Source organism: Mustela erminea, chromosome 20 (assembly GCF_009829155.1).
Source record: "Mustela erminea isolate mMusErm1 chromosome 20, mMusErm1.Pri, whole genome shotgun sequence".
NCBI lineage: Eukaryota > Metazoa > Chordata > Mammalia > Carnivora > Mustelidae > Mustela > Mustela erminea.
Window position 1 is genome coordinate 25127193 of NC_045633.1, and position 27877 is coordinate 25155069.

General features: G+C 56.7%; 1 protein-coding gene across 1 annotated transcript in view; it reads right to left on the reverse strand.

Annotated features, from left to right (window-relative positions):
• ADAP1 (ArfGAP with dual PH domains 1) overlaps window positions 1–27591 on the reverse strand; it is a 48980-nt gene extending 21389 nt beyond the window's left edge. The window contains exons 1-2 of the mRNA XM_032327751.1: window positions 27158–27591; window positions 2471–2601 (exon numbers count right to left, since the gene is read on the reverse strand). Of these exons, the coding sequence (XP_032183642.1) occupies window positions 2471–2601; window positions 27158–27239 (213 nt within the window). The 5' untranslated portion in view covers window positions 27240–27591. The remainder of the gene's footprint in view (window positions 1–2470; window positions 2602–27157) is intronic.
• Between the last annotated feature and the right edge of the window lie 286 nt (window positions 27592–27877).

Genomic DNA, 27877 nt, shown 5'->3' on the forward strand with positions numbered 1-27877 from the left:
CCTACAGCTCCTGAGTACATAAATGGCACGCTTAGCTTTGCAAACATTTTCTTTCAAAAGGGAAGTTAACAGATAACCCACAGAAGGAGAAAAACTATCTGCAAATACTGGATCCAATGAGGGACTCAAGTCCAGAACATAGAAAGGATCCTGCGTAAACGCTCCTAGCTCCAGAATAGAGACGACCTGTTTTTAAAGCTGGTAAAGGGCGGGCCTGGGTGGCTCAATGGGTTAAGCCTCTGCCTTCAGCTCAGGTTGTGATCTCAGGGTCCTGGGATCAAGCCCCACGTCAGGCTCTCTGCACAGCGGGGATCCCGCTTCCCCCCGCTCTCTCTCTGCCTGCCTCTCTGCCTACTTGTGGTCTCTGTCTATCGAATAAATAAATAAAAATATTTAAAAAAAAATAAAGCTGGTAAAGGGTCGGAACGGTCATATCTCCGAAGGACACACACAGACGGCCAACGAGCATTGGAAGAGCTGCTCCCCGCTGCTCACTGCCTGCGAGACCCAAGTCAAGGCCCCAGCAGGGCCCACCCGCAGCCGTGAGGAAGGCTGGAATCGGAGACCAGCCCGTGAAGGGCTGCGGGGGACCGGGGCCGTCCTGCGGCGCCAGCAGGCCCACACCCCTGTGCCGGGCAAGCTGGCTCATCCCTACTAGACACAGCCATGCCACGCCGAGCTGGCCCAGGGCAGTTCCCAGCAGCATTATTCAGGGCAGTGGAAAACAGAGGACCCGTACGGCCACCGCCGGTGGGTGGGGACAGCAGCCGAGCATGGTCTGCCCACACAGCAGGAATTATTCCGTGACAGAAAGGCGTGTGGCTAGGACACCTGCCACCCCTTGGATGAAGCCCAGACATGTGGTGCTTCACAAGCAGGGGGCAGCGACAGGACAGAAAGCACACCTTCCTGCTCCAGCGGGGGCCGGGCGGCAGTCGTGGGGGGCAGGGGGAGGGGCTGGGGCACTCGTCTGGGGAAAATCTTCCTAGATCGGGCAGTGGGGGTGGCTGTGCAGCCGTGGTGGGTAGTGAAGCCCCCATCATACATGGCATACGCCTTCCACCTCAGTGATGCCATGATGAGTCAAACCGGCCTGGGAGAGCGCAGGCCCATCGAAATACCCTAGAACCCTGAAAACCACAGAGGACCAACATATGAGACTGCATCAAAGTCAACAAGTTTCCACTGCAAAACCCAGCATGAGCAAAGTCAAAAGACGACCCAGAAACACTGTCTCCTACAACCACCTCAAAGGGTTAAATCCCCAAATATAGAAGAACACGAGAAAGCAAGGGGCCAAGGGCGCGCAGAGAAAGCCACAGACTCTAAAGCATGTCACAAGGTGCTCAGTGTCCTTCAAGACCCAGAAATGCCACATGACGACCCCACAGGGACACAGCCGAGGAGGGACCCAGGGGCCAGTGTGCAGGGATGCTGCAAAGGGTCTCCTGTGGGGAAGGCAGAGAAGCCACTAGGGTGGGGACTGCAGTCACGTGGCCTTGGACCCTGAGCTCCCACATGCAGGGACAGGCTTCCTGGAGCTGCCTGTGGTCCTGCAGGGACACAGGAGCACCTGCCCGGCGGTCACTGAACCTCCAGGCATCCGGTTGAATAAATGTGCGTTCGCGGGGAGGACAGGGACCCCATGTTCAGGGGCACCTCAGGGCTGGCCACCTGGGGGTCCCCCCTTGAGTCACATGCTCCCTGTGTGCACAGGGCCTCAGGGAAGGCTCCCGGGGCTTGTCACAGACAAAACAAGGTCTGTCCACACAGTGGACGTCATCCCCTCATAAAAGGAGCGAAGTCCAGATGAGCCAGCACGCCGGCGACCCTGGACGCGGGGAGCTTGGTTAAAGAAGCTGGACCCCAAGGCCCCCCGGTGCCCGATGCCTTCCACAGAAATGCCCACAGTGGGCACATCTCCAGGGATGCAGAGCAGACGAGTGATGGCTAGAGCCTTTCTCAGGGTGAAATGTCCTACAGGTGACCTTAGTGACAGCGGCCTGTGAACACACCGAGGGCCGCCAAGTGGTTCGCCGTAGACAGGTGACCTGGGGGCCAATGGCACAGGACACGTCTCACTCCTGCAGGCCGCCCCTCCCCCCTTGCCCTGTCCCCAAACCCCCCAGTCCCTCCCCCTCCCCCACCCTCACTCCCCACCCATCCCCCTTCACATCCCCATCCCCATCCCTCCCACCGCATCCACCCTCTACCCCCTCCCCTCCCCCACCCTGTGCCTTTACCCCTCTTCCCCTCTGCCTCCCCAGCCCCTCCCTCTCACCCCTCCGCCCTCATCCCTGTATCCCTCACCACCACCACCCACTGCCCCAGAGCACTGGCCCCAGTGAGCAGCCAGGAGCACCTCTGGGGTGTCTGAGCTGGGGGGCCGTGCCGAGGGAACCCAGGGAGCAGCAGGACTGCAGGGTCTCCCCACAACCCGCCGCGGCCCCACCTGTTCGCAGACCCATACCTCCACTTGGGCCTCCTCCCAGGCATCCAGACGGACGGACTTCACCTTGCTGACCTGGGGAATGTTCCGGTGGATCCCAGAGCAGCTCAGACAGATGAACACCCCCAGGGTGTAGGAAGCCCAGTCGGGATCTGGAAGAAAAGGCCAGATGCTCAGGGAGGCTCCGTTCCAGGGAATGAGGTACAGCCAGGACTCTCTCTGGCCTCAGTGTCCCCATCTGTGCCGAGGGGGGCTGGCAAGGAGATCCCGGAGGCTGACGGGCTCGGGTCCCACACGAGGACCCTCCGTCTGCCAGCTCCGCAGACACGCTGGCGGACAACCCGTGGCCGTGGGAGACGTGCTAGACGATGCCACGTGGTTGGCGCCTCAAGGCATGACAGGGACACTGGCTTGGCCATGCACTTGGACACACCCGGACATCTCACTCAACCACAAAAAGCATCGGGAACCTGTGTGCACAGCAACGTGCCGGTGCAGACGGCTGCGTGGCCCACCTCGGGTCCAGGACAGGGGAAGCATGCTGGCGATTTTTCCCATTGACCTGGGCTAGCGGTGGAACATGGCACGCCCCGCGCTGGTAACCGAGTGTGGGGCTGAGGGCTGAAGGAGCGAAGCACCTTCCACTCGTAAGAAAAGCTTCTCCTGCCTCGGGCTGGTTTCAACCCAGAGGCCTCTCCTCAAACACCAAAGGCTGGCCCACAGGTCCCAGCACTGTGCGCGAGGCCTGTCACAGGGCGTATGCCTGTCTGGGTGTGCCTGTGTGTGTGCTAGAGGCGTGTCACAGGGTGTGTGCCCATGTGTGTGTGCATAGGTGTTAGGGGCTGGGCACCAGGCACCCTTGCTTTCGAGAGCTCTGGCCCTAGGCCCCTGGCCCTGGCCTTGCAGTGGCCCCAGGGCACCGGCACATGCCTTGGGCCCCAGCCTCCCTCCCTGCCTGTTTGAGGAGACAAGGGCGGGCTCGCTGTGAGATCTGAGAGGGACATGGGGGCCGGTGAGCACAGGGGTCCGGGTGGCTACAGGCCTTGCTCACTTTCCAGACCTGGCAGCCGAGCACACAGCATCCCTGTCCCCAGCCCTGTGACACCCGTGGGGTGCACAACCTGCTCTGGGGTCCAGCAGAGGAAGTGGAGGCCAGGAAGGCAGGTCGCTTCTAAGTGGCCCCCAGAATAGAGAAGTTTCAGGAGAAAAACAGCCACGTCACCGGTGGGCCCTGTGCCGAGCCCCACGGGCCGCCTGTCCGTGGGGGATGGGGACCCTCCCAGCCCTCACCTCGATGCATGTTTGGGGGTGGGGCGGCTGGTGCAGGGTGGGACTCCTGGTGAGTCTGGGGGGCTGAGGGAAGGAAGTGACCCCACGCACAGACGCAGGCTCCTGCCCAGGAACTTGGAGGCTGGCGCTCTGAGACCCACTGGGGCCCCAGTCCCCGCCTCCACCCTGTGTGGGGTTGGCTGACATCAGCCTTCCACTGGGGCCAGCCCAGGGAGCCCGAGGCCTCGGCCTTGGTTCTGGGGCCTTGCCCTGCTCAGAAGAGCTGTGAGCAGAGGGGCAGGGCCAACCACCGACCCATCCCCTCCACCATCCCGGACATGCCCACCATCCACCCCCGCTCCCTGCTGTCCCCCCCACGGCCCCTCTGCCGGCTCCACCCACACCCACAGGAAGCCAGAGCATCACATCACTGTCAGTTTCTGTTTGGGACCTTCCGGGGACTTTTCACCACCTCTCCTGGCTCCTCCCCAGGCACTGCTCCAGCCCCCCACGCCTGGCCGGCCCCTTCCTCTGCGCCACTCTGTGCAAATGTCCCCCTCGCAGGGCCCCAGCCACCAGCTGGAGGCCCCCTCATGCGTCCCCCGTTATGATGCCCTTCTCGATTCTTCACACCATCTGCCAGGCTGGTGTGGACCTTCTTTTGCCGGTTAACTGAGCACCGCCTGTCCCGACCCCTAGAATGCAAACAGGTCAGGCACCCAATGTGCTCTGGGCCCCCTCCCAGCAGCCCGGTCCCAGGTGTCTACATGGCCCCCACAGCCGTGTCCCTGAGCTCCCTCCCACTGGCCCAGGGTGACGATTTGGGGGACACTAAGGGACAGAACACCACCCTGCTGCCCTGAGCACTGACCCAGGGAGCTATCTTGGCCACAGGGCTTGACTGCAGCCAGAACCCAGGCTTCCAACGTACTGAGATTTGCAGGGCAGGGAGGACGGGCAAGCAGGGGACCCCAGAGATGGGGCAGTAGGGGAGATCGGGTGGGGAGAAGCCCATGTGCCCCAGCTCCATGCCTCCCTGAGGGTTGGGTGGGGGTCAGAGAGCCACAGACCAGCCTCCCGCCACAGTGCTCTCGGCAGCACACAGACTTACGTGAAGACCCCACACGTGACCCAAGTGTCCACAGGAACCTGGGAGTGTAGAGAACGTGCAGGGGGCGCGCAGAGGACACGCCGGGAGCAGGACAAGGGTCCAGGGCTCTGCGTGAACCAACCATCCACCTCGACCCCCGACTCTCAGAAGACACATGCCCTGCATTTTGGTATTGTTCTCAAGAAAATGCCTCGCTGCGGCCAAGGGGCACACCAGAGCCCTTGGTACTCCCCCATGCCAGGCCCCTGCCCCATGTAACCCCCGTCCCGCGGCCACAGCCCACCCTCGGCCGCTGGCCTGGATGCCTGGGCGCACCCACCCTCCTTGGGCCCCAGGAGCCACTCCCTCTTCAAGAAAATGCTGTCCCACCAGGAAATGAGCCTCTCCTCTGGTCCGGGGAACGTGAGCAGGAAAGACCCACGTGGGCTGGCTGGGCTGGGGCTCTGGGCCGCTCCCACCCTTCCCCTGGCACTGCTGCCCTGGGAGAACGGGCCCTTCCAGCCGTGAGCCACCAGCAGGAGCAGCCAGACATGGAGCCGGGGGCCCAAGCAGCAGATCCCCGGCAGAAAAATCACACTGGAGCAGGGCAGCGGGCATCCTCCCAAAGCCAGACTGGGGGCCTGTGGCTCCTTCCCCGTTCACACTCACAGGAGAAACGCCTGGGCACCACCCCCACCCCCGACCGGCCACACTGGCCGCTCACCAGGGAGGACCCCGTAGCCCCTGTCACACATGCTCCAGAACTGAGCAGACTGCCCCCTGAGCCGGGCGGGCTGGGTCCACCCCCACCCCACTCTTCCGAGCTGTGTGTCCCAAAGCAAATGACTTCACTGCACTGTGTCTCAGTTCCTCCTCTGCACAGTGGACAGACTCCATCAAGGACACTGAGACCACTCATACACGGACCGCAGCGGGAGCGGCCCGGAACACGCAATGCTCGGTTACTGCCGATCTTCCCAGGGCGGCACATATGGCCTGACCCGCTTCAGATGCTCACTTCCCCAGCCCTCCCAGAGCACGGGGCTGTGGCAGAGACCACTGGGGCTCACCTGCGTCTGTTTCCCCTCCTCCCCGGGGCCACAGTTCATGCACGACACTCCCCAGCCTCATGGAAGTCGGCGTGGCCGTGATTCTGGCCTGAGGAATGGGATCAGAGGGACCTGTGGCCCTCCAGGCTTGGCCGATGGCCATCGCCCACCCATGGTACTCCGTGCCCCCATCCTTGGCTGACAGGTGGGGGTGGGGAGACTCTGGCAGGGGTCAGGATGGAGGCCTGAGTCACGCTCTGGAGCAGAGAGGTTCCAGAGAATAGGGACCAGGTCCCTCTGGAAAGCACTGGGTTCTGAGCAAAGAGAAAGAGCAGTCTCTGAGCTGTGGGGCCGTTACAGCCGCCGGCCTGGCTAACAGTCTGTCCCCCGTTCACTGCGGGTGACTCCAGGACCCAACGCAGTATCTAGGCAGAACCAGGGGCTCAAGTGCTCGTGATGCAAGCAGCCCTACGCCTGTCTTCCCCGGAAACCGCCACCAAAGCTGCTCAGTCAACAGCTGTGCACAGAAGGCCCTGGCAGGCACGGAGTCTTGGGCACGCAGCAGCCCTTCTGGGCCTCACTCTGCTTCTCTGCGAGATGGGACAATAATGGTGACTTGCAGAATGAGCCCAACTGGGAAAGTGACTAGGGTGCAGGAGAGACCCCACTTCCCACCACTCGCTAACATCCGCTCTGAGTGTGAACCCCCAGCCAGGGCCTCTCTCCTCACAGCCTTCCCTGACTTGCGTGGGAATTCTGAGACGGGCTGAACCAAGACCACCAAACACTCCCTCTCGGCCGCCCCCCATCCTTAGGCACAGGCTCTGGGACAAGATGGTCTTTGTGCTGGAAGACGTTTCCCGAGCACTCCGGCAGGGATTGGCAAACCGTGGCTCTCAGGCCTATTTCAGTAAATAAAGTTTTATTGGCACACGGCGACGATGCCCGTCACGGACGTCTTGGTCTGGGGCTGCTTCTGACACAGGATGGCAGAGTTGGGTGGCTGTGACAGAGGAGGTGTGGACAGCAGAGCTTGGAATGTCTACTTTCTGGTCCTTTAAGAAAATATTTGCCAAGCCTTGTGTTAGAGGAAAGAAGGGAGAGACAGATGCGAGCCCCGGGGAGGCAGGGGTCAGGGGAGGCAGGGCACGGCGCCGGCTAATACTCCTCTGACAACAGGGCTCCTAGGCGCTCTAACCCGCCCTGGCACTGGCATCCCGCAGCTGCCCCGGGACCCGCCGGCCCACCCAGCCTGGGTGCAGGGGCACAGGCACACGTGCCCGCAACCATGACTCAAGAGGCAGCTTCCAAGGAGGGCTTGAGGAAGCCTGAACCTAAGAAACGGAGACACTAGACGACACCAAGTTATCGCGTGTGCCTTTTTTAAGAAGCTCTGGGGAAGGAAGGCTGCTCCGCACCCACGGGAAGGGCTAAAATGTGTGCAGGACCGATGCGCAGCGACAAGGATGGGGCAGCCGGGCTCCCCGGCGGCGTGCGCACCGGTCTAAGTGGGTTCGACTCACTTTGGAAAAGAAAACAGTGTGGCGGTTGCTCACCTAATTAAACATCTCTCTCCTGTCAACCAGCAGTTCTACTCCTCGGTATTTAGCAAAGTGAAATGAAAACATGCCCACAAGGAGATCTACGTTCCCAGTAATATACAAGGAAGAGAAAAACCATGACCAACAGCGATTGGTACCAGGAATGCCAAGTTGGCTTCACATCTGAACACCGATCAGTGCAAATTACCGTATTTACAGATTAAAGAAGAAAAACCATAGGACTGGGTCAATAGATCAGAAAAAGCATGTGATAAATGTACCATCTTGGTAAAAATTCTCAGAAAACGAGGAGTAGAGGAGGACTTTCCCAACTTGGTAGACAGCATCCACGAAACAGCTGACGTCATACGTACTGGAGGAAGACTGAGCACTTTCCCCTAAAATCAGGACCAAGGCAGGAACGTCTGTCCTGAGTGAGTATGAACTGGAGATTCTAGTCAGGGCACTAAGGCAATAGGAGAAATAAAAAGCTTCCAGATTGGGGAAGAAGAAATAAAACCTCTTTTATTTATACACAACATGATCATCAATGTAGAAAGTCTGAAGGCTTGTACAGAAACACTACTAGAACCAGTAGGGCTGCAGGACGTAAGATAAGTAGCAACGATAATTCATATTTCTCAGCAACAAGCAGCTGGAAACCGAACCGTTTACGTTCTGGAGATTGCCGACCCACAACGAGAATGTTTGAAATGCTATTCAACTGTATACTTAAAAGAGAGTGAAATAGAAAGTTCCACGTTATATGTACTTTGCTACAGTGAAAAGTTAACCACACCATTTATAACCGCATTAAAAAAAAATGAAATACCTCAGGTAAGTACACAAACAGCACAATGACCACAACAAGGTCTCAGACGCCCTAAATATGTTGTGGAAGACAGAGGACTCTCGTGGGTTGGAAGACTTGGTATCATTAAGTTATCAATTGTCTCCAAATTAATCTACAGCTTCGATGTAATGCCGATCAGAATTCCGGCAGGATTTTTACAATATAAATTAACAAACTGATTCTAAAATTCGTATGCAAATGCAGAGGACCCAGAGTAGCCAAAATGACTTTGGACAAAAACAGAGGACTAACACTGCTTGGTTTTAGGATTTATCGTAAAGTTAGAGTTGTCGTCAGTATCGGCACAGAAACAAAGAGATCAATGGCACAGGATGGAAAGCCCGGACATAGACCCACACAGGTTCCTGACGAAGGTGTAAAGGCAGTTTAGTGGAGAAAGAACCGTCATCAGTTAGATGTCAGAAACCCGCAGCTTCTATCCACGCCTCCTGCCATACACAAACGTAATATACAAAGAGAATACATAGAAAGTCATTCAAAATGCATCGTCATGCTAAATGCAAAACCCAAAGCCGTAAACCTTCTAAAAGAAATCTGACTTTGGGTTAGGCAAAGACTTTTTGGGTCACAGAAAAACATAAAACAGAATCAAATAAACAAATAAAGAAGATAGCTTCATCAGAATTTTGAGACAAGATCTGCTCTTGGAAGGACGCTCTTGGAGACGAGTTACACCAGCAGAAACGTTGCAGATCACGTATCTGATAGAGGACGTGTGTCCAAAGTGCGCGAAGGACCATTCCAACTGGGTAAGAACACGGCCCTCTCAGAGACAAGAAGAGGCGGAGGGAAATCTGTCTGCCGGGGCAGGGACACAGGGCGCGTGGCGGCGAAGGCCCCGTGCTCTCCTCCCAGCTCCCTGGCACTCCTGCAAGGGGTGCATTTTGTTGTGTGTAAATCACACCACCAGAAGGGTGAATCTAAGAAAGCAGTGACTGTTTCCAGGGCCCCAGGCTTCCCCCAGAGCCTGGAGGAGCGAAAAACTCAGGGCCTCTGACCCCGGGGCCCCGTGCTCTGTGGGGTTGGCAGGAACCTGCCTCCTCTGGGAGATACGCTCTCCCTCTCCCAGACCCACAGCCACACTCTCCCAAAGGCTACGTCCAGTGGGCACCTGGGGGCCTTGTCGGCTGATTTGGGGGCCTGGCCTTGGAGAAGGAAGCAGTCCTGGGCACCCTCCAGAGCCTCCCTGGCCATCCCGTCCACTGGGGGCAGGTGCACTGCCGCCTCGTCACGCTCCCTGGGGCTAAAGCCTGAGCACCTCGGCTCACCTGGTCACACAGCTCCAGCCAAGGCCAAGCCTGCCCTTAGTGCCATTGCACAGAATGAGGCAAATAAGGCCCAGAGAAGGTCAGACACTTGCCTGAGGTCATCCAGTGGCAGACTGGAGCAGACCAGCACTGGTCTCCCAGAGCCCCCCACCCCCCACCCTGAACTACCTTCCTTCACGGGTGTGACACAGGCAGGTGCCAGACAGGGGAGGGAAGATGAATCCTGTGGGTGGAAGCAGTGTCCCCCGCTGGGCTATCTGGCCAGGTCTACAGGCAAGACCACTGCTCACGAGAGGTCATGGGGATTGCCGGCTGCTGGAAGGGCTCCCCAGTGCCCATTGACACCTGATTAGGCTCTGAGCCTTCCAGGGGAAGAGGAAGGGACGTCTTTATCCTGTTCCACATTGCACCAAGGCGAAGGCCACCAGGAGAGGCATGTGCTGGGGAGGCACCAGCGGGCGGGGGCTGGGCTGGCTCATGCAAGCGGGACACTGTGACCTTGTGCACCCACTGTGGTTCCCATGAACCTCAGGCTAATGGTCACACTACGTTTGGTCTGGGTGCCCCTGCCTAGCAGAGATCCTCCACAAGTGGTCACCTCTCTGGGATCACATGGGACACAGCTGGCCCCACACACTCCCTCACCTGTCACAGGGCAGCCCCAGCACCTCTGTAGGAATCAGGGGCGGGAGCAGGAGCTTCCCTTCCTGAAGGGTGCCTGCTTTTCATGGAGGAGCCAGGACTGCTTGGGATCCAAGCCCCGCTGTCCTCCCTAAGAAAGGCTCCGGGGAGAATCTCAGGAGGGTCTGGACTCCAGAGCGGATCGGGGGGCACACTCGGGTGGTGGAGGGACACAGCCGGCCAGATAGAGGCTGGTGGGAGGTCCCCAAGTGAGGACGGACACGGCTGCACCTGTGGCTTCTTCTCGGACTGCCGGAGCTCAGCTGGGTCCGCCCGCTTGCATGCACACCCACAGCCCCGCATCGGAGCCTGGAGAGACGCTCCAGGCATGAGGGGTCTGCATGGCTACATACCCTTATGCGCCCGAGCTCAGAGCCCCTCCAGGGTGGGAGGGTGGTGGGCGGGGGTATCCCGACACCAGGACCCCCAGCCCCAGGCAGCAGGGCCCCCATGCCACTCCAGGCTCTGCTCTGGCCGTACCCCCTCCCCACAGTGCAGGGAGCCGTCCCAAGTCTGCCCATCCTCTCTCTGGGCCCCAGAGGATCCCACCTTGGCGATTCCTCGCCCAGTGGCCTGGAGTGGGCCTCCAGGGCCTGTGACCCCCAGCACAGACCACACCCCAGGGCATGTGCTGGTCTGGGGGAGGCAGACAGAGGTGACGCCGACAGAGGCAGGGGTGGCAGAGAGGGGCCAGGCATGAGACCGCATCTCTACTCCTGCCCAGCCCCGGAACCACACCAATGATACTGGGCTGCCCGGCACACCTCCAGGCCACAGCCCCACCCTCCGTGCAGTGGGTGACATCACACCTGCCAGCCAGGACAGACTCTGACCCAGCCGGCCAGCCTTCTCCCAGCTCCTCCCAGACACCCCTGCCTCCTCCTCCCCACTCCCTTGCCTTCTCCCAGGGAGTGCAGAGGTGACCCAGCCCCTCACCATTTCCGGGAGCAGAGAGAGGCATCTGGGCAGGTGAGACACATCCTGGGGCCAGGCTGGGCTGAGCAGGCAATGTCACCCCCAACCAAGGCCCCACAGGGAGGAGGGAGCACTCCTGGAAGCATGGGTCTGGCAGGGGTCTGGCAGGGCCCTGTGGCCGGCTCCTGAGAACTCTGCCCATCCCACACTGAGGCCAGGAGGGAGGAGGGCGTTTGCTTCCACACCTCACACACTGCAAGGAGCCACCAAAGAGGGGGACCATCCGCAGATCTACGAGGCAGGGGCTTGGTGAGCCCCTGAAGGATGTCCCTCTCTCCCCAGACTTCCCTCCTGACCCTCCCCTCCCGCCTGCTTCTGGCACATTCTGTGTCCTCCCTGGAATACCCCCTTCAGGGCACCTGCTGCCAGATTTCGGAGCACATCTCCTGACCCCATGGCCCCGGCATCCTCTGCACCTCCCACCCCAACACAGACTCCAGCGGCCTGCAGGTGAGGCACCGGGTCCTTCCTGGGCAGTGTGTACCGGCCCGCCCATCCCACGGCGTTCCTGCTGCCCACCGCCAGGCTCTGGACCACCCCTCCCCATCTCATCTCCTGGTTGCAAAAACCGTACTTGGGAGCTGAGTGCGTGTGGTGGTCACACACTACACTGGGAATGTTCTAAAAGCCACTGGACTCTGCTGGGTTTTGAGGGTCAATTTAATGTTATGTGAATTTCACTTCAGGGAATAAAAAAAAAGTAATAAAAAATATGCACATCATCAGTTATTGGCTACTTGCTGTCTACCTCCGGCCACTTTCTCCAAAACATTCCTCAAGCTCGAGTCTCTGCCCGCGGTCTGTAGCATCTTCTCACTTGCAGCCCCTCACACCAGCTCCCGGTCTCCCTTCGTCCTAGGCTCTAAACCAGAGTGTCCCCATCTCTTCTTGTCCGGCACCCCACACCCCATGTCCCAGCACATCTTGCTCTCTAAATTTCAAAACATATCCAGGACTGGACTTCCCACTGTAGCCCTGCCAGCACGCTAGACTGAGCCACTGTCCCCTCTCATCTGGATGACTCAGAGACCCCTAATGGTCTCCCAGCATCCACCTCACCTCTGCCGGCCCAGGACCCACCCTGACAGCATGCACGAAGGCCCTGCGTGTGCTCTTGCTTCTCCCTTGAGCACACAAAGCTCACGGCTCACAGTGACGGGGGTCACTGCACCTGCTTTGCCCCCCCCTCTTCTGGGGGAGCTGTCTCCCCTCCTCTGCAGAGAATTCTGGATAACCCCAGCACCAAAAACCCCAGGGTCTTCTCACCCACCTATCCCACATCCCCTTCTGGTGACATCTCCCTGCTCAGGGAGCCCCAGACCTAACCACACCCCAGGACCACACCCTAGTCGTGGCCACTGCCAGTAAACTCACACTTGCCCCCTCAGTACCTACGCTCACCCACGGTCTGCTCTGACACAGGGACCACTAGTCCACGCCCGTCTCCTTCCACAGCACCCTGTCTTCTCTGCCCTCCCCCATCACACCGTGTGCAACCTATCCCTCCACCAAAGCCTGTGCCCAAAGAGCTGAATGTTCTAGAGAAAGACACAGGACCTTGTAGAAGGAGCTCGGGTTAATCTGGGACCAGGGGAAGGGTGGATGGGTACTTGCCAGTGTCAGCTCCTATCTCGGGACCAGCTACCTCTGGGTCCCCGGTCCCAGGCAGGCAGATGTGCAGTGCTCCTGAAGAAACCACACACAGCTGGCAAGAGCCAGGATGGGCAGCGAGGACCCTGTCCTCCAGGTATCAGGTTTGTGCTCTGCTCACAGATTGCTGCCAGTGCCCAGGAGGGAGGCAGCCACTCCCTTCCAGCTCAAGTGACTTCCAAGGATCTAAAGGCCTGGGCCCCCCACCCTTGGAAGCCAGGCATTAAAGACTAGGGCACTCAAGACAGCTGCACATATGGGAAACATTTACAAATAACCACAGAAAAGCTTAGAAAAGACCAGAGAAGGGGCATCTGGGCAGCTCAGTTGGCTGAGCCTCCATCTCTTGATTTCAGCTCAGGTCATGATCTCAGGGTCGTGGGATCAAACCCCGTGCCGGGATCCACACTCAGCGCACGGTCTGCTTGAGATTTTCTCTCTCCCTCTGCCCCTCCTGCTCAAGTGCTCTCGCTCTAAAATAAATAAATAAATAAGGCGAGAAAAGACCCAAGAAGACATTAAGTTAACACCTCAGGCTGATGCCTGGCAAGTAGTCCACAACAATGACAACAAAACAAAGACACTGACTAAGCCAGCAAGCCCTGGGAAGAGGGGAGAATCTGATTTCCAAGTTTCCACATTATTAGTTTCAAATGTCCAACAAAAACAACCCCGAGGCATACAGAGAAAGAGAAAAGCATGGCCATTCAAAGGAACGGAAGAACAGAATCTGTCCCCGACAAGGACTTAGTGGCAGATATTATTACACAGATGTTCACAAAAGTTGTAAATATGCTTGAAGAACAAATGCCATATGGGAAGAAAGTCAAGAAAACCATGTACAGACAAAGGAGAAATAGGAATAAAAACAGAAAATCTACGCTACAAAGAACTGAAGTAGAAAGTCTACCAGAGGGATTCAAAGGCAGATCTGAGCAGCCAGGAGAAAGAATCAGTGACCTTGAAGACAGGACAACGGAAGTTATGGAAGCCGAGGAGCAGGCAGAAAAGATGGAAGAAAAGTGAACAGAACGTAAGGAGCCGAGTGACGTGCGTGGGACACGGGGGGAGCGAGAGAGGAAGGAACAGGGAGAAGACAGGAAGAAATCACAGTGTGAGGAGACGGGAGTGCAAAACTCTACGAGGCCACGTGAACACCAAGAGGCCACATGGCAAGGAAAATGACGGTTCGGCGTCCCAAACCCAGACCTAAGGATCACAAAGGCAGCAGGAGGAAAGCCACTTGTGATGGTTTCCACAAGATGTGATTTCACAAGAGATCCTCAAATAGATGAGAAGCAGATTTCTCATCAGAAACTTCAGAGGCCAGAAGAGAGTTGGCTGATATGTGCCAAGTGCTCAGAGGAGAAAAACTGTCAACCAGGAATCCTATTTCTGGCAAAACTGTCCTTCAGATGTGAGGGAGAAATCGAGATGTTCCCAGAAAAACAGGAGTTGAGGGAGTCTGTGACCAGAGCTGCAGCGCCACAAAGCCACGCGGAGAAACGATGATCCCAGGAAAGGTAAATACACGGCCCACGACGAAAGCTAGTGTCATTATAACAGCGGTCATGTGGCGTTCGATGGTATTAGAACAGTGGTTTTCGGGCGCCTGGGTGGCTCAGTGGGTTAAAGTCTCTGCCTTCGGCTCAGGTCATGATCTCAGGGTCCTGGGATCGAGCCCTACATCGGGCTATGTGCTCAGCGGGGAGCCTGCTTCCCTTTCTCCCTCTCTGCCTCTCTGCCTACTTGGGATCTCAGTCAAATAAATAAATAAAATCTTTAAAACAAATAAAATAAAACAGTGGTTTTCTACAGGATACAAGAGACTGACTCATTTGATTAAAAAAATTATTTTTTTTTTTAAAGATTTTATTTATTTATTTGACAGAGAGAAATCACAAGTAGATGGAGAGGCAGGCAGAGAGAGAGAGAGGGAAGCAGGCTCCCTGCTGAGCAGAGAGCCCGATGCGGGCCTCGATCCCAGGACCCTGAGATCATGACCTGAGCCGAAGGCAGCGGCTTAACCCACTGAGCCACCCAGGCGCCCCAAAAAAATTATTAACGTAAAACTTAGTACTACTATAACTTTGGTATTTAACTCCAGATATTGTTTTCTACACAACTTAAGAGACTAATGCATTTAAAATAATTATTATTTATGGGGCACCTGGCTGGCTCAGTCAGGGAAGCATGTCACTCTTGATTTCAGTTGGATGGAGAGATTATTTTTTAAAAAATGAATTAATGAATAAACGAATGAATGAATGAATGAATGAATTATATGTCTTGGGGCACACAGTGTGTACAGATGAAACACTGACACTGACCACCGAAAGGGGGTTGTGCAGACAGCTGTGCAGGGGCAGGGTTTCTGCACGTTACTGAGGTTAAACTACTATAAATTCGATTTAGAAGGTTATAAATTTAGGATGTTAAATGTAATCCCCATGGCAACCAGGAAGAAAAGAGCTACAGAAAATACACAAAAGGAAATCAGGAGGGAATTCAAACATTGCACATGAACTAAACACAGAAGACACCAGGATTCCAGCAAACAAGGGAGAAGAAGCTGCAGGCCACACACACACAAAGGGCACAAGCCGGGGGGAGACCCTCCTCACCCGCGCTCACATTACAGGGAGCTCCCCGGTCAACAGAGAGCGGTGGATGGACAGAAACACAAGGTGCGACCACTGGCCTCCCTGAGAGACTCGGCTGGGATCTGAAGACACGGCGGCTTGAAAGTCAAAGGGACGGGAAAGGACACTGCGCGTGGACAGCCAGCAGGAGGGAGCTGGAAAGGCTGCATGGACATCAGACAGACGGACTAAGTCAGGAAAAGGCACAAGGGAGGACAATCTATGTGAGTAAAAGCCTCGATACAGCAAGAAGATCTAGTGATTCCGTGTATGCGCCGAATGACAGACCATCAAAGCAGAGGAAGCAAAACTCGGTGGGATAAGGAGGAGACCTCGCCAGCCTAGAATGACAGCTGGAGACCGCGATGCTGCCCTCACAGTGACGGACAGAAACATCCGGCAGGGGTGAGGAACAGAGGACATCGCACAACAGCCAACCAGATCCCACCCGACGCCCCACCCGACCGGGACGGCACACGCATTCCTCCCTCGTGCCCGCCGGGCGTCATGCCGCTGTGCAGGACCCACCAGGCGTGAGGTCGCAGAGAAGTGCAGATCGATTGTAAGAGGTAGATTTCGCATGCAGCGTCTTCAACGGTCACAACAGGGTGCAGTTAGAAGTCAACACAAAGAAAACGGGAACGTTCCCAACGTGGCCGAAACGTGACACACTTTTAAACAACCAGTGGATGGAGGAAGAAATCACAAGGGAAATTAGAGGCTAAATGGAATCAGAGGAAGGGAAACAAACCACGACACCAGAACACGGACGCAGCGCCGGTGGTGCTAACGGGCAGCTCTCAGTGCTGATGTCACAAAACAAGAATGATGTCAACCCAACCACCGAACTCATGACTGAGGGAACCAGACAAAGAACAAACGAGCCTAAAGCTGCCAGAAGGGAGGAAGGCATAAAGATCGGAGCAGAGATCAACGAAATAGAGAAAAGAAAACCAAGAGAGAAAATAATGAAAGCGAGAGTTGCTTCTTCGAGAAGATCAGTGAATCGGCAAACCTTGAGCTGGACGGACTAAGAAATTGACTCAAGTCACGACAATCGGACACAAGGCTGGGGACGCTGCTACCAGAAATGAAAAGGTCTAGGAGAGCGTGCCGGGAACAGCCGTGCACCAACAACGGGGTCACCTCAGTGAAGTGGACACATTCCTGGAAACGGAAAACCCACCAGGACCAAATCACGAAGAAGAGGACCGTCCAAATGGGCCTCTGAACCAGTAAGGAGACTGGATCCATCATCAAAACTTCCCAACAAAGAACAGCCACGCCCTGACGGCTTTCCTGGTGAGTTCTACTAAACCCTTAATGACCAACACCGTCGAGGGGGAGGGAGCGCTTCCCAATTCATCCAACACGGCCAGCAGAACCCCAGAGATGCTATGAGAAAAATCACAGACCAGTGACCCCTGTGAACACAGAGGCTACACCCTCAACAGACCTCTGGAAAGCGGGACTCGGCAGCACAGCGAGGACAACACACCACAACAAGTGGCTTTACTCGTGGAACGCACGGAGGGTCCCCCTGAAAACCCGTTAGCGTGACGCCCCACGCCAGCACAACGAGGGGAAGCCCACACAACTGTCCATCTCTACTGATGGAGGAACAGCGCTGGACTAAACCCGATGCTCGCGTACAAGCACTCAGCAAACCGGGAATAGGAGAGGCGCGACCTCCACGCACTGACCGCCGTCTCGGAACCCCCCGGCCAACGTGATCCTCGACGGTGAAGGACTGAGAGCTCCTCCTTGAGGAGCGGGAACGAGGGGAGGGCGCCCGCCCTCACCACCTCCATCCCACACAGTCCTGGAAAACTCCGGCCGGGGCCACCGGGCACGAGAACGAAGGAAGAGGCATCTACAGCGGAAAGGAAGGAGCAACACGATCTGTCTGCGTAGGACATGGTCTCATATGCAGAGAACCCGATCACTCCAGGAAGGAGCTGTCAGAGTAAGGGAATCCAGGAAAGGAAGGGGGCACAAAGTCAGCACGTGAAAACACACCACGTTTTTATTATTTACTTATTTTTAAAGTAACCTCTACACCGAACATGGGGCTCTCACTCAGCACCCTGAGATCCAGAGCCGGATGCAGTACTGACTGAGTCAGCCAGGGGCTGCAGCCAGTTGCATTTTTATACAGAAGGAATAATCTGAAGGTAAATTGCAAGAACAAATCAACTTACGAGAGCATCAAAGACAGGAAAATCCTCAAGAAATAACCAAGTAGGCTAAAAAAAAAAAAACTGTCTCATGAAAAGTATAAAATGTTCTGGAAAGAAACCAAAGACATAAATACATGGAAACATACCCCATGTTATGGATTGGAAGACTTGATACTATCAGAATGTCAGTGTTACCCAAAGCAAATCTACAGACTCAGTGCAATCCCTACCAAAATCCCAATGACATAGTTTGCAGAAATGGAAAGTCCATCCTAAAATTCACACAGAATCTCTAGGGACCCTGGAGAGCCAAAACAATCTAGAGAAAGAACAAAGCTGGAAGATTTGCACCTCATGATTCAAAATCCAACACTAAACTGCAGGCAGGGGCACCTGAGTGGCTCAGTGGGTTAAAGCCTCTGCCTTCGGCTCAGGTCGTGATCCCAGGGTCCTGGGCTCGAGCCCTGCATTGGGCTCTCTGCTCAGCGGGGAGCCTGCCTCCCCCCTACCCCTGCCTGCCTCTCTGCCTACTTGTGATCTCTGTCAAATAAATAAATAAAATCTTAAAAAACAAATAAACTGCAGGCATCCAAACAGCGTGACACTGGCATGAACAACAGACATATAGACCCACGGAACAGAACAAGCCAGGAAATTAACCTCTGCACTGTTGCAAAGATGACAGTTGACAAGAACGCTAAGACCATCCAATGGGAAAAAGACAGGGTTTTCGAGAAGCGGTGCTGGGAAGATGCCACATGCAGAAGAATGAGGCCGGACCCTCCCCCAACAGCATATACAAAAATTAACTCAAAAATGGATCAAGAACCTAAACCTAAGACCACAAGTCTCCTTGTTGGGCCACAAAACAAGTCTTAATAAACTTCAGAAGACTGAAATCACATGACGCACCTTCTGCACCACGGTGTGAGACTAGAAATGCATGACAAGAACACTGGGAAATTCATACGTGTGTGGAGATCCAAACACATGCCACTGCACGACCAGTGGGTCAAGGGAGAAATAAAAAACTGAGACACATGGAAATGGAATACACGGGAGCTCGGAGAGCCCAGCGACAACCATTGTGAGAGGGACGTCCACGGTGGGGGGCATCTGCCTGGAGAAACACGAAAAGTCTGTGCAAGCTCCGCACTGCAAGGAACCGGAGAAAGACCAGATGGAGCACTTGGGGGGCGCAGCTGGGGAAGCGTCCGGATCTTGGCCTGGGCTCTCAGGGTCATGAGATCGAGCCCCACATTGGGCTCCAAGCACAGCGTGGAGTCTGCTTGGGGCTCTGTCTCCCTCTGCCCCTCTTGCCAACATGCACGTGCTTTCTCTCTCCAAAAAAAAAAAAAAAAAAGAAAAGAAAAAAAAAAGAGCGAGAGAGACAAAAGGATAATAGAATGATCAATGAAACGAACTGTTTTTTGGGAAAGTCACACAAAACTCACAAACTTTAGCTAGACTCACCAAGAAAAAAAGAGAGAGGACTCAAATCAATAAAATCAGAAATGAAAATGGAGACCTAGGAGCGATACCGTGGAAACACTGAAGGTCCTACGAAATGGTTATGAATAATTACATCCCCACCCCACAAACGGAACAAGAAACTAGTAAATCCCTGGGAATGTACAAGACTGAATCAAGGAAAAAGGAATCTGAAGCAAGGAGACTGAATCTGTGATCAAAAACCTTCCGAGAAACCTCCAGAACCAGACAGCTTCACTGCTGAATTCTTTTTATTTTTTGAGGGACTTTTTCTTCTTTTTAAGATTTTATTTATTATTTGCCTGACAGATCACAAGTAGGCAGAGAGGCAGGTAGGGGAGGGGGGAAGCAGGCTCCCCCCTGAGCAGAAGCCCAACATTGGGCTCTGTCCCTGGACCCTGAGATCATGACCTGAGCCGAAGGCAGAGGCTTAACCCACTGAGCCACCCAGGCGCCCCCACTGGTGAATTCTACCAGCATTTAAAGAAGTAATACCAAGTAATATAAAAAAAATAGAACATTTCCGAAAAGGGAACACTTCCAAACTCCTTTCATGAGGCCAGCAGTACCCTGGCGAAATCAGACAAGGACACGGAAATTACAGGCCAATATTCCTGAGAGACACAGATTGTAACGTCCTCAGTAAGATATTCATACATTGACTTCAACAACACATTTAAAGGATCATACACCGTGTTCAAGTGGGATTTACTCCACGGATGCTAGTTTGGATCAAGAAATCCACTCGAGCAGTCTCTCCTTTGCTGTCCTGCCCGCTGCTCCCTTGCAGCGTGTTCAAGAAACTTCTACGTCCTTAGGGAGGGGAAAAAAAAAATCAATTTGGCATCCGCAAATCAGTTAATGCGATACACTCCACTAACAAAACGAAAGAAAAAAGTCAAATGGTTTCAATAGAAGCAGTAAAAGCATTTGACAAAATTCAATATCCGTTTGTGAGAAACACCTGAACAGAGCGGGTTACAGAGGGTACGTGCCTCGGCACGATAAAGGCCACACAGGACAAGCCCGCAGCTCACATCACACTCAACAGCGAGAAGCTTTTCCTCTAATTTCGGAAGCAAGACAAGAATGCCCTCTCTCCGCCTTTATTCCGTCTGGTACCGGTAGTCCCGGCCAGAGCAACCAGGGAGGAAAAGATATAAAAGGCATCACAACCAAAAGGAAAATAGTAGAACTGTCACTGTTTGCAGATGACACGTTACGTGTAGAAAACCCTAGGGGTTCTCCACACATGTGTACACACACGCAGACACACCACGAGAATGGGTCGATGAATTCGGTGAAGTTACAGGACACTGTCAATGTACAGAAGCCAGTTGGGTTTCTCCACACTAATAACAGACCATGGGAAACACCGGTTAAGAAAACAGTCCCACTGACAGGTACATCAAAACCAATAAAACACCTAGGAAGAGGGTCAGTCCAGGAGGTGAGGGACTTGTGTCCCGAATGCTAGGAAACCTTAAAGAATTGAAGACACAAATAAATGAAAAGGCCCGGTCCCTGCTCATGGCTGGAAGAATTAATACTGTTTGAATATCCATACTATCCAATGCAATCTACAGTTCAACGCAATCCCTATCAAAAGTCCAGTGGTATGTTTCACAGAAACAGAGCAAATAATCCTAAACTTTGTATAAAATCACAAGAGACCCCACAATAACCAAGCGATTCTGAGAAAGGGGAACAAAGTTGGTGGCTTCCCAATTTCAAACATATTACAAAACTACAGTGATCAAAATACTACGGTGCTGGCGTAAAAACAGACACGTAGGTCGGTGGAACGGAAGAGACAGCCCAGAAATGGACCCGCCCATACAGGGTCAGTTAATCTATGATGAAGGAGCCAAGAATATACGATGGGGACAGGACAGTCCATTCAATAAACGGTGCTGGGAAAACGGGCCAGCCTCCTGCAGAAGAAAGGAACTGGACCCCTACCTCACCCTGTATGCAAGAATCAACTCAAAATGGATTAAAGACTTGAGTGTAAGACCTGAAACCATAAATCTCCTAGAAGAAAACAGAGACAGTGAGCTTCCCGACGTGGATCTTGGTGAGGATTCTTTGATTTGACACCAGAACCAAAGGCAACAAAAAGGAAAATCAACCAATGGGAACTGGAAAGCGTCTGCACAGCCCACCAAAGCCAAGGAAAACAACAAAAGGAAAAGGCAACCTGTGGAACGGGAGAAAACATCTGCAAATCACGTCTAATAATTATATCTACAATATATAAAGAACTCACACAACTCAGTAGCAAAACAAAACAAGAAAAACACCCAACAATCCCTTTGAAAACTGGGCAGAGGCTCTTAAGAGAGCATTTTTCCAAAGGGGACGCACGCACAGGCGGCCAGCAGGTCCATGAGAAGCTCAGCACGGATGCTCAGGGGAGGCACAGCAGGTGTCAGAATGGCCACTCCAGATGACAAGAAGGAGCGAGCATGACTGAGGATGTGCAGAAAGGGGAACCCTCAGTGCTGCTGGGGGGAAAGAAAATCGGGGCAGTCACTGCGGAGAACGGTGTGGAGATTCCTCAGAAAAGTAGAAGCAGAACAACGGTAAGACCCAGCCATTCCTCTTGTGTGGATTTACCCGAGGGAAACCAAAACACTAACTGGAAAAGACGTGGTCACCCCCAGGCTCACCGTGGCGCTGTTTACCACGGACAAGACCCGGCAGCAGCTAAGTGCCCACAGATGGACGAGGGGACACTGCGGACGCTGTGTGTACACACACCCTGAATATTGTTCTGCCGTAAACAAGAGGAAAACCTTGTCATTTGTGACAGAAAGGAGGGACCTGGAGGGCATTACACTAAGTGAAATGAGTCAGACAGAAAAATACCCTATGCAAGGGAAATAAAACCTCTGAGCTCACAGACACGGGGGACAGACTGGTGGTTTCAGATGTGGGGTGAGCGGGGATGAGACGCACGGAGGGGGTCGAGGGGCACCAGCTTCGGGTGTAAGCTAAGCAGGTCCCAGGATGTGACCAGTAACACTGTGCAGAGCTGTACCTGTTTGTGGGGACACCCGCTCACTAGACTTCCTGCGATCACTCACAAAACACAGATCCCGGATCAGCGGGCTGTGCCCTGACACTAACATCAAACACTAAGCGAATTGTACTTCGGTTTTAAAAAGGAAGGAATTTTGCCACCTGCTACCACAGGGAAGGACCTGTGGACACGAGACGAACAGTGTGGGACCCCACTTCTCTGAGGGACCCCAGAGGGCAGCTGGGGGGGCTGGAGAGGGGGAGTGAGTGTTTAGTGGGGACAGAGATTTAGTTGGTGAAGATGGAAAGTTCTGGAGACCGCTAGTGGTGACGGCTGCATGGAGGGGAAGGTGCTGAAGGCCCCTGAAATGGACACACCCAAACAGGTGAGACTGTCCGCTCCAGGTGATGCGTACTTTAATACAATAGAAAGAAGGGGGAAGGAGCCCTTCTCCACCACGGCTCCCTGGGGATGGGACCACAGGGAGCCTCTGCCAGCAGGGCAGCTGGCAAACCCACAGCCCCTGCCTGCCACCCTCGGACGCTGATGCTGGTGAAGCCCCTTCTGGCTCCTTCACGGGGAAATGGGATCCAGGAGCCGGCTCCCAGGCATGGGGGGACCGCTGCTGGCAGGCCCCTGGTCGGAGCAGAGATTCCCAAATGGCCAGCGAGGAGGGTGGGGCCTGAGTACAGGGCCCTTGTCTCTCTTCCAGGAGCTGCATCCTGGAGCAACGAGGGCCCAGCTCACACTCCCCAGCCTGCCCAGCAGCTCCGCATCCCTCTGGGGCAATCTCAGTCTAGTGAGTGTCCCCCAGTCTGGCAGCCCTGGCTGGTTGGGCCTCCCCTGCTGGGATAGAGGTGGGGGGAGCTGCTCCCCAGCCCCCCAGACATGGCAGCAGAACGTTGCACAAGGGGCCTGCTGGGCTGGGGCCAAGGAGCATAGCCTGCAGGGTCCTGCACCATGTCAGACTGAGAGTCACCTTGTGACCTGGCCATTCTAGTCCTCTGACTCTGCCCTCTCAGACGCTTGCAGCCTGGCGCTCACAGCAGCCAAGAGGTGGGAGCCACGCAGGAGTCCCGGGTAGATGGCAGACGGAGAGGGGAGTGTCCACGTAACAGAAGCATGGCCACGCGAGTGCGGACGGCCGCAGACACCATGCTGAGGGAATGCACCAGACACAAGGCAAAAAAGGCAGGACTCCTATCCCACAAGGTCCAGGAGCCATCAAACCACCGACCCAGAGGCGCGGGTGGGGCTGGAGATGCACATGGGGGCCCGTGTTTCCAACTGACAGGACGGTAAGGCTCTGGAGCCCGATGCGCGGGAGGGGGCGCAGGGACAGGAAAGTACTTAACACCCCTGCACACCTAGGCCCGTCACAGTGGGGGTGCCCAGCCGGCGCAATCAGTGAGCCTCCGACTCTGTCTCAGCTCAGGTCCTGATCTGGTCCAGGATCGGACCAGACAACCTGCTCTGGTTTGAAGTCTCTGCTTCCTCTCTCCCTCTGCCTCTCCCCATGCTCGTGCCCCCGCCTGCAAGTACGTGTAGGTGTGCTCTCTCCCCCACCAAATAATCTTAATCTAAAAAAATTTTAAAAATAATTTTAATTAAAATTTTTTAATCAATTAAAAATTAAAAATTATCATTTAAAATGATAACTTTAAAAAAAAATTTGGTTTAACCCCCAAAACCAGGTGGGCCTCTGCCCCAGAGATGGGTGCAGCCAACCAGCCCACTCCTCAGCAGCCCCCTGCTAGCCGCACGCCCACCCAGGGGGCCCTCTCCAAACAAGGCCAAATTCCTGAAAGACACCCCCCCCGCCACACACACACCCCAGCCGATTCTGTCCTGGCTTACAGCAAGTTCTGAAAGGTCCTGTCCGCCATGAAGCCTTCCAGGGCTGAGCAAGCCGCTTCTGCTCTGAGGTCACCCGCGGGGCTGAGAGGGCACGCACTCAGGTTGCAGCTTAGCTGCCAGGACGGGCCCCCCAGGCCAGACTCAGACCCCCGGGGCCTGGTTCCAGAAACATGCTGGGAGCAGCCTAGCCTCCACACAGCCGTCCCAAACCGTCTGTCTTGGCAGAAACCGGCACCTCCTCACCCAGCCGCCCGTGTGTCAGAGGCCCACGTGCTCCCAGATTGGCTTTACCTGGTGCTTCCACGTGACTCATGCCCAGGTGACATGCATCAAAGGACCACAAGGTCATCACCCACACCAAAACCCAACTGAAGATGTGAGAGCCCCCAAGTCCTCCGGGAACATCGGACCTGAGGCTCAAGGGAAAGACTGTCATTTGTCCTGACGAGGTAGGCAGCCTGGGGGACGTGCCGAGCTGCCCCTTTCGACCCCCAAGATGGAGACCCAACCCAGGCCTTGCAGAGGAAGGGACCCATACACACCCAGTCCCCCAGGCCTGTCACGAGAACCACTTCTCTGGGAGGCTGCTACCTGGGTCCCATGCTCAAAGGTGGGGGCAGCCCACTACTGGAGCAGGTCCTGTGAGGGCCGTGGGGACACCCTCAACCCCAAGGCTGCCTCCCTCCTGGAAGCCCTCACAGAGCCAGATGGCCAGGCCTGCCCAAATCTCCTGCAAAACCCTCCAGGCCTGGTGCTTATAGGTGGCCCAGGCCTGGCCTGCTGGCCCACAGTCCAGGGTCCCTGTGCCCCTGCCCCCGGCAATGCCGGGCTCCTGACTGGCTATGGTGAGGCAGGGCAGCCCTGAGCCAGTCCGGGTCCCCACAGAATGGCCCCTAGCCACCCGTCTGGGCCGCGGCAGGCACAGAACCTGGACAGACCAGGCGGCTTCATCCAAGCAGCGGAGACTGTGGGCGTGCATTCCATGGGGGTCACAAAGGAGGGCGCAGGGCAGCAAACCTCGCCCCCAACACCCCTGGAGCAGAGGGGAGGCCAAGAAGGGGGGAAGAGCTATAACACCAAGACACCTGCTCTGCCTTTGTAGCGTCCCCCAAGGTGGCTCAGGTTTCCAAGGCCTCAGTTTCCCCAGCTGTGAAATGGGGGAGATCGCCAGCATCTTGCCTGCTCCACAGGGCTGCCAGACAGATAAGGCAAGACACTGGTGTCATGGGCCAATTCTAAAAAACCAGAGGCTTGGCCCAATGCCAGGGAAAGCTGGACTTGTAAGAACAGACCACTCCAGGGCCCAGCGTGCCTGCCTTGGAGCAGTGCCCTCTGGCTGAGTGGGTGAGCTGGGCATGGCAGTGCTTGCTGTGAGGGGCGGGGTCCCTGCAGGGCCCAAGAGGCCAGGAAGCCCCCTGTCCCACCTGCCAGGCTGGACCCACCCACCCACCAAGGTCACTGGAGGGAGGCTCTGGCTCCAAAGGCGCAGCTCCTGAGCAGTGTAACTCAGAAGGAGAGTGACAGGGCCAGCTTTCCGGCCTGTGACCCCCCCTCCCCTCCCCACCCCCGCCACAGGCTGAGAGCTCAACGTGCCGGTGACCTCTCCCTGGTGCGCCCCTTTTTCCAGAACAAGTGAAAGTTCAGGTCTGGAGGAGGGAGGCAGGGAGAGAGTGAGCCAAGCCAGCCAGCTGGCAGGAGCAGAGCACAACAGTGGTGCCAATGCTGTCCCCCGGCCCCTGGCACCATCAGGGTGGGCCCTGCAGCTCCCCGGCTCAGGAGGCTGGGGGAGAGGCCACTGCAGCTTGCCTGGCTTCCAGAGAAGATTGTCGGCGGCTCCGGGACACTCAAGCTCCTGGTGTAGCCTCTCTTGGCAACACCGCAGCTGACCAGCGGATTCCCAGGACCCGGGGCTGCCAAAGACCACCCCCCAGCCCAGTGGGTAGGCAACAGAGGAGCGCGGGCCACTGGGTCCCTTCTGGAGTACCCAGAGGCTGCGTGTCTCCAATTGCTGTCTCAGGACAAATGCAGCCCCTGCCCCTGGGGGACGTAAGCTAGGTGTGTTCTGAGAAGTGTTCTGTGTTCTGAGCTGGGAGCCCCCAGTGGGGTGTGCAATGTCCCCCTGAATGCCTGGGGGGAACAGCCCCTGAGCAGGGCTGCCCTCCTCCTGGGGGCAGCGGGAGCAGGTGTAGCCCTAGGGGCTGTTCCTTCCCCAACCTTCCCCTCACAAGGACCAGGGGCTGCTGCTGATGGCTCACAAACAGGGTTCTGTCAGCCTGGAAGCACAGCCTGTCCTTTTCCTGTCGATCCCAGGACAAATCGCCCTGGGAAGGGAGAGGAAGCTCCTCAGGCCTCTGGCACCGTGGAAATCACCCCAGAGCAGGGCCACCCAGGAGCAAAGTCCAGGAGATGCCTGATGGGAGGATGGCGCAGGTGAACGAAGAGCCTGTTACAGGCAGGATGGCCCTGGTGCCCCACCTGAACTGGCCACCTGCCCAGAGCAGCCAGTTGCCAGGGTGGGGACAGGAGAGCCCTCACCCGCGGGCCTTCCTCCCCCAGTCCTCTGCTCAGGGCATGTGCAAAAGGGTGGACCCAGGTGGGGGGCCATGACGTCACCTCCAGGTGGCGGGGAGCCAGGTGGACCCCCACACCCACACCCACACCCACACACATAAGCCGGGGGGCCGCTTGCCCTTTCTCTCTCTGCAGACACCCGCCCGGCCCGATTTCCTCTTTCTCTGCGGAGCGGAGGTTTCGCAATGCCGCGGCGGTCCGCGGGTGACAGGGAGACACGCGGGTGGGGGGAAGGGGGGAGGGGAGGCAACACAGCCGCAGGCCCCGGGGCCGCTGGGAGGCGACGTCCGGCTCCATGCAGGTGCACCCCAGGCCCGCGCCCCCGGCCACGCAGGCGCCGCAGCTCTCCTCCCAGTCCTCAGGGCGGGCATCCAGGCCGGCACCCACCCCGGGCCGCACCCATCCCGGCCCCGCACCCACCCCGACCAGCGCCTCACAGGGGCGCACCCGCCCCCCTCCGCATCCCCCCGGCCCCTCGGCTAGCCCGGCCCCGCACCCACGCGGACCGGCCGCGACCCCGGAGGAACCCGCCCGGCCGCACCTACCCGGGGCGCCGCAGTCGGCGCATCTCGTGTTCCCCGGCCGCTGCAGCAGCTCCAGGACGGCCCTCCGCCGCTCCTTGGCCATGGCCGCGACGCCGCCCGCCCGAGATGCCGGGCCGGGACCCGGAGCGTCTGCCCTGCCGCGCTAGGGCCCCACGCACGCTGCCCGCCGCCCGCGGCCCTGCGCCATCCTGGGCGGCTTTCAGCCCGCGCGCCGGTTCCGCATTCCTGCCGCCGGGCCCGGCTCCGCCGCCGCCGCCGCTGGTGTCTCCGCCGCGGCCGCTGAGCGTGTGCCGGCGCGGGGCCCGGGGCGCACCGCGCGTTCTGGCCGGCACGGCCCGCGGGCGGCCCCCAGCGGCGCGGGCGGGCGGGCGGCCTCCTTCCGCGCCCAACCCGTCCCCCAGCCCGCGCGCCTCGGGACCAGCCCGGCGGGCTCCCCGCTGCCCACCCCCATCTGAGCACAGCGCCACCAGCTCCACCAGTGGGGGGCCTGAGCAGGCCCAGGTGGGCTCCTCCGTGAGCTCCTGGGCGTGGGGAGCAACACCTGGACACCTACTGTGTGCCAGTCAGGCCGGCGGTAGGCCCACGGGCTGAGGGAAGGGGTGCCCGCTCACACCATCCCTGCCCAGGGAGGAGATGGCCAACAGGCCCCAGCGGCCGCAGGAGGGACACCACAGTGGGGTCCCCATGCCAGGAATAAAGGCCCACCATGTCAGGAGGCAG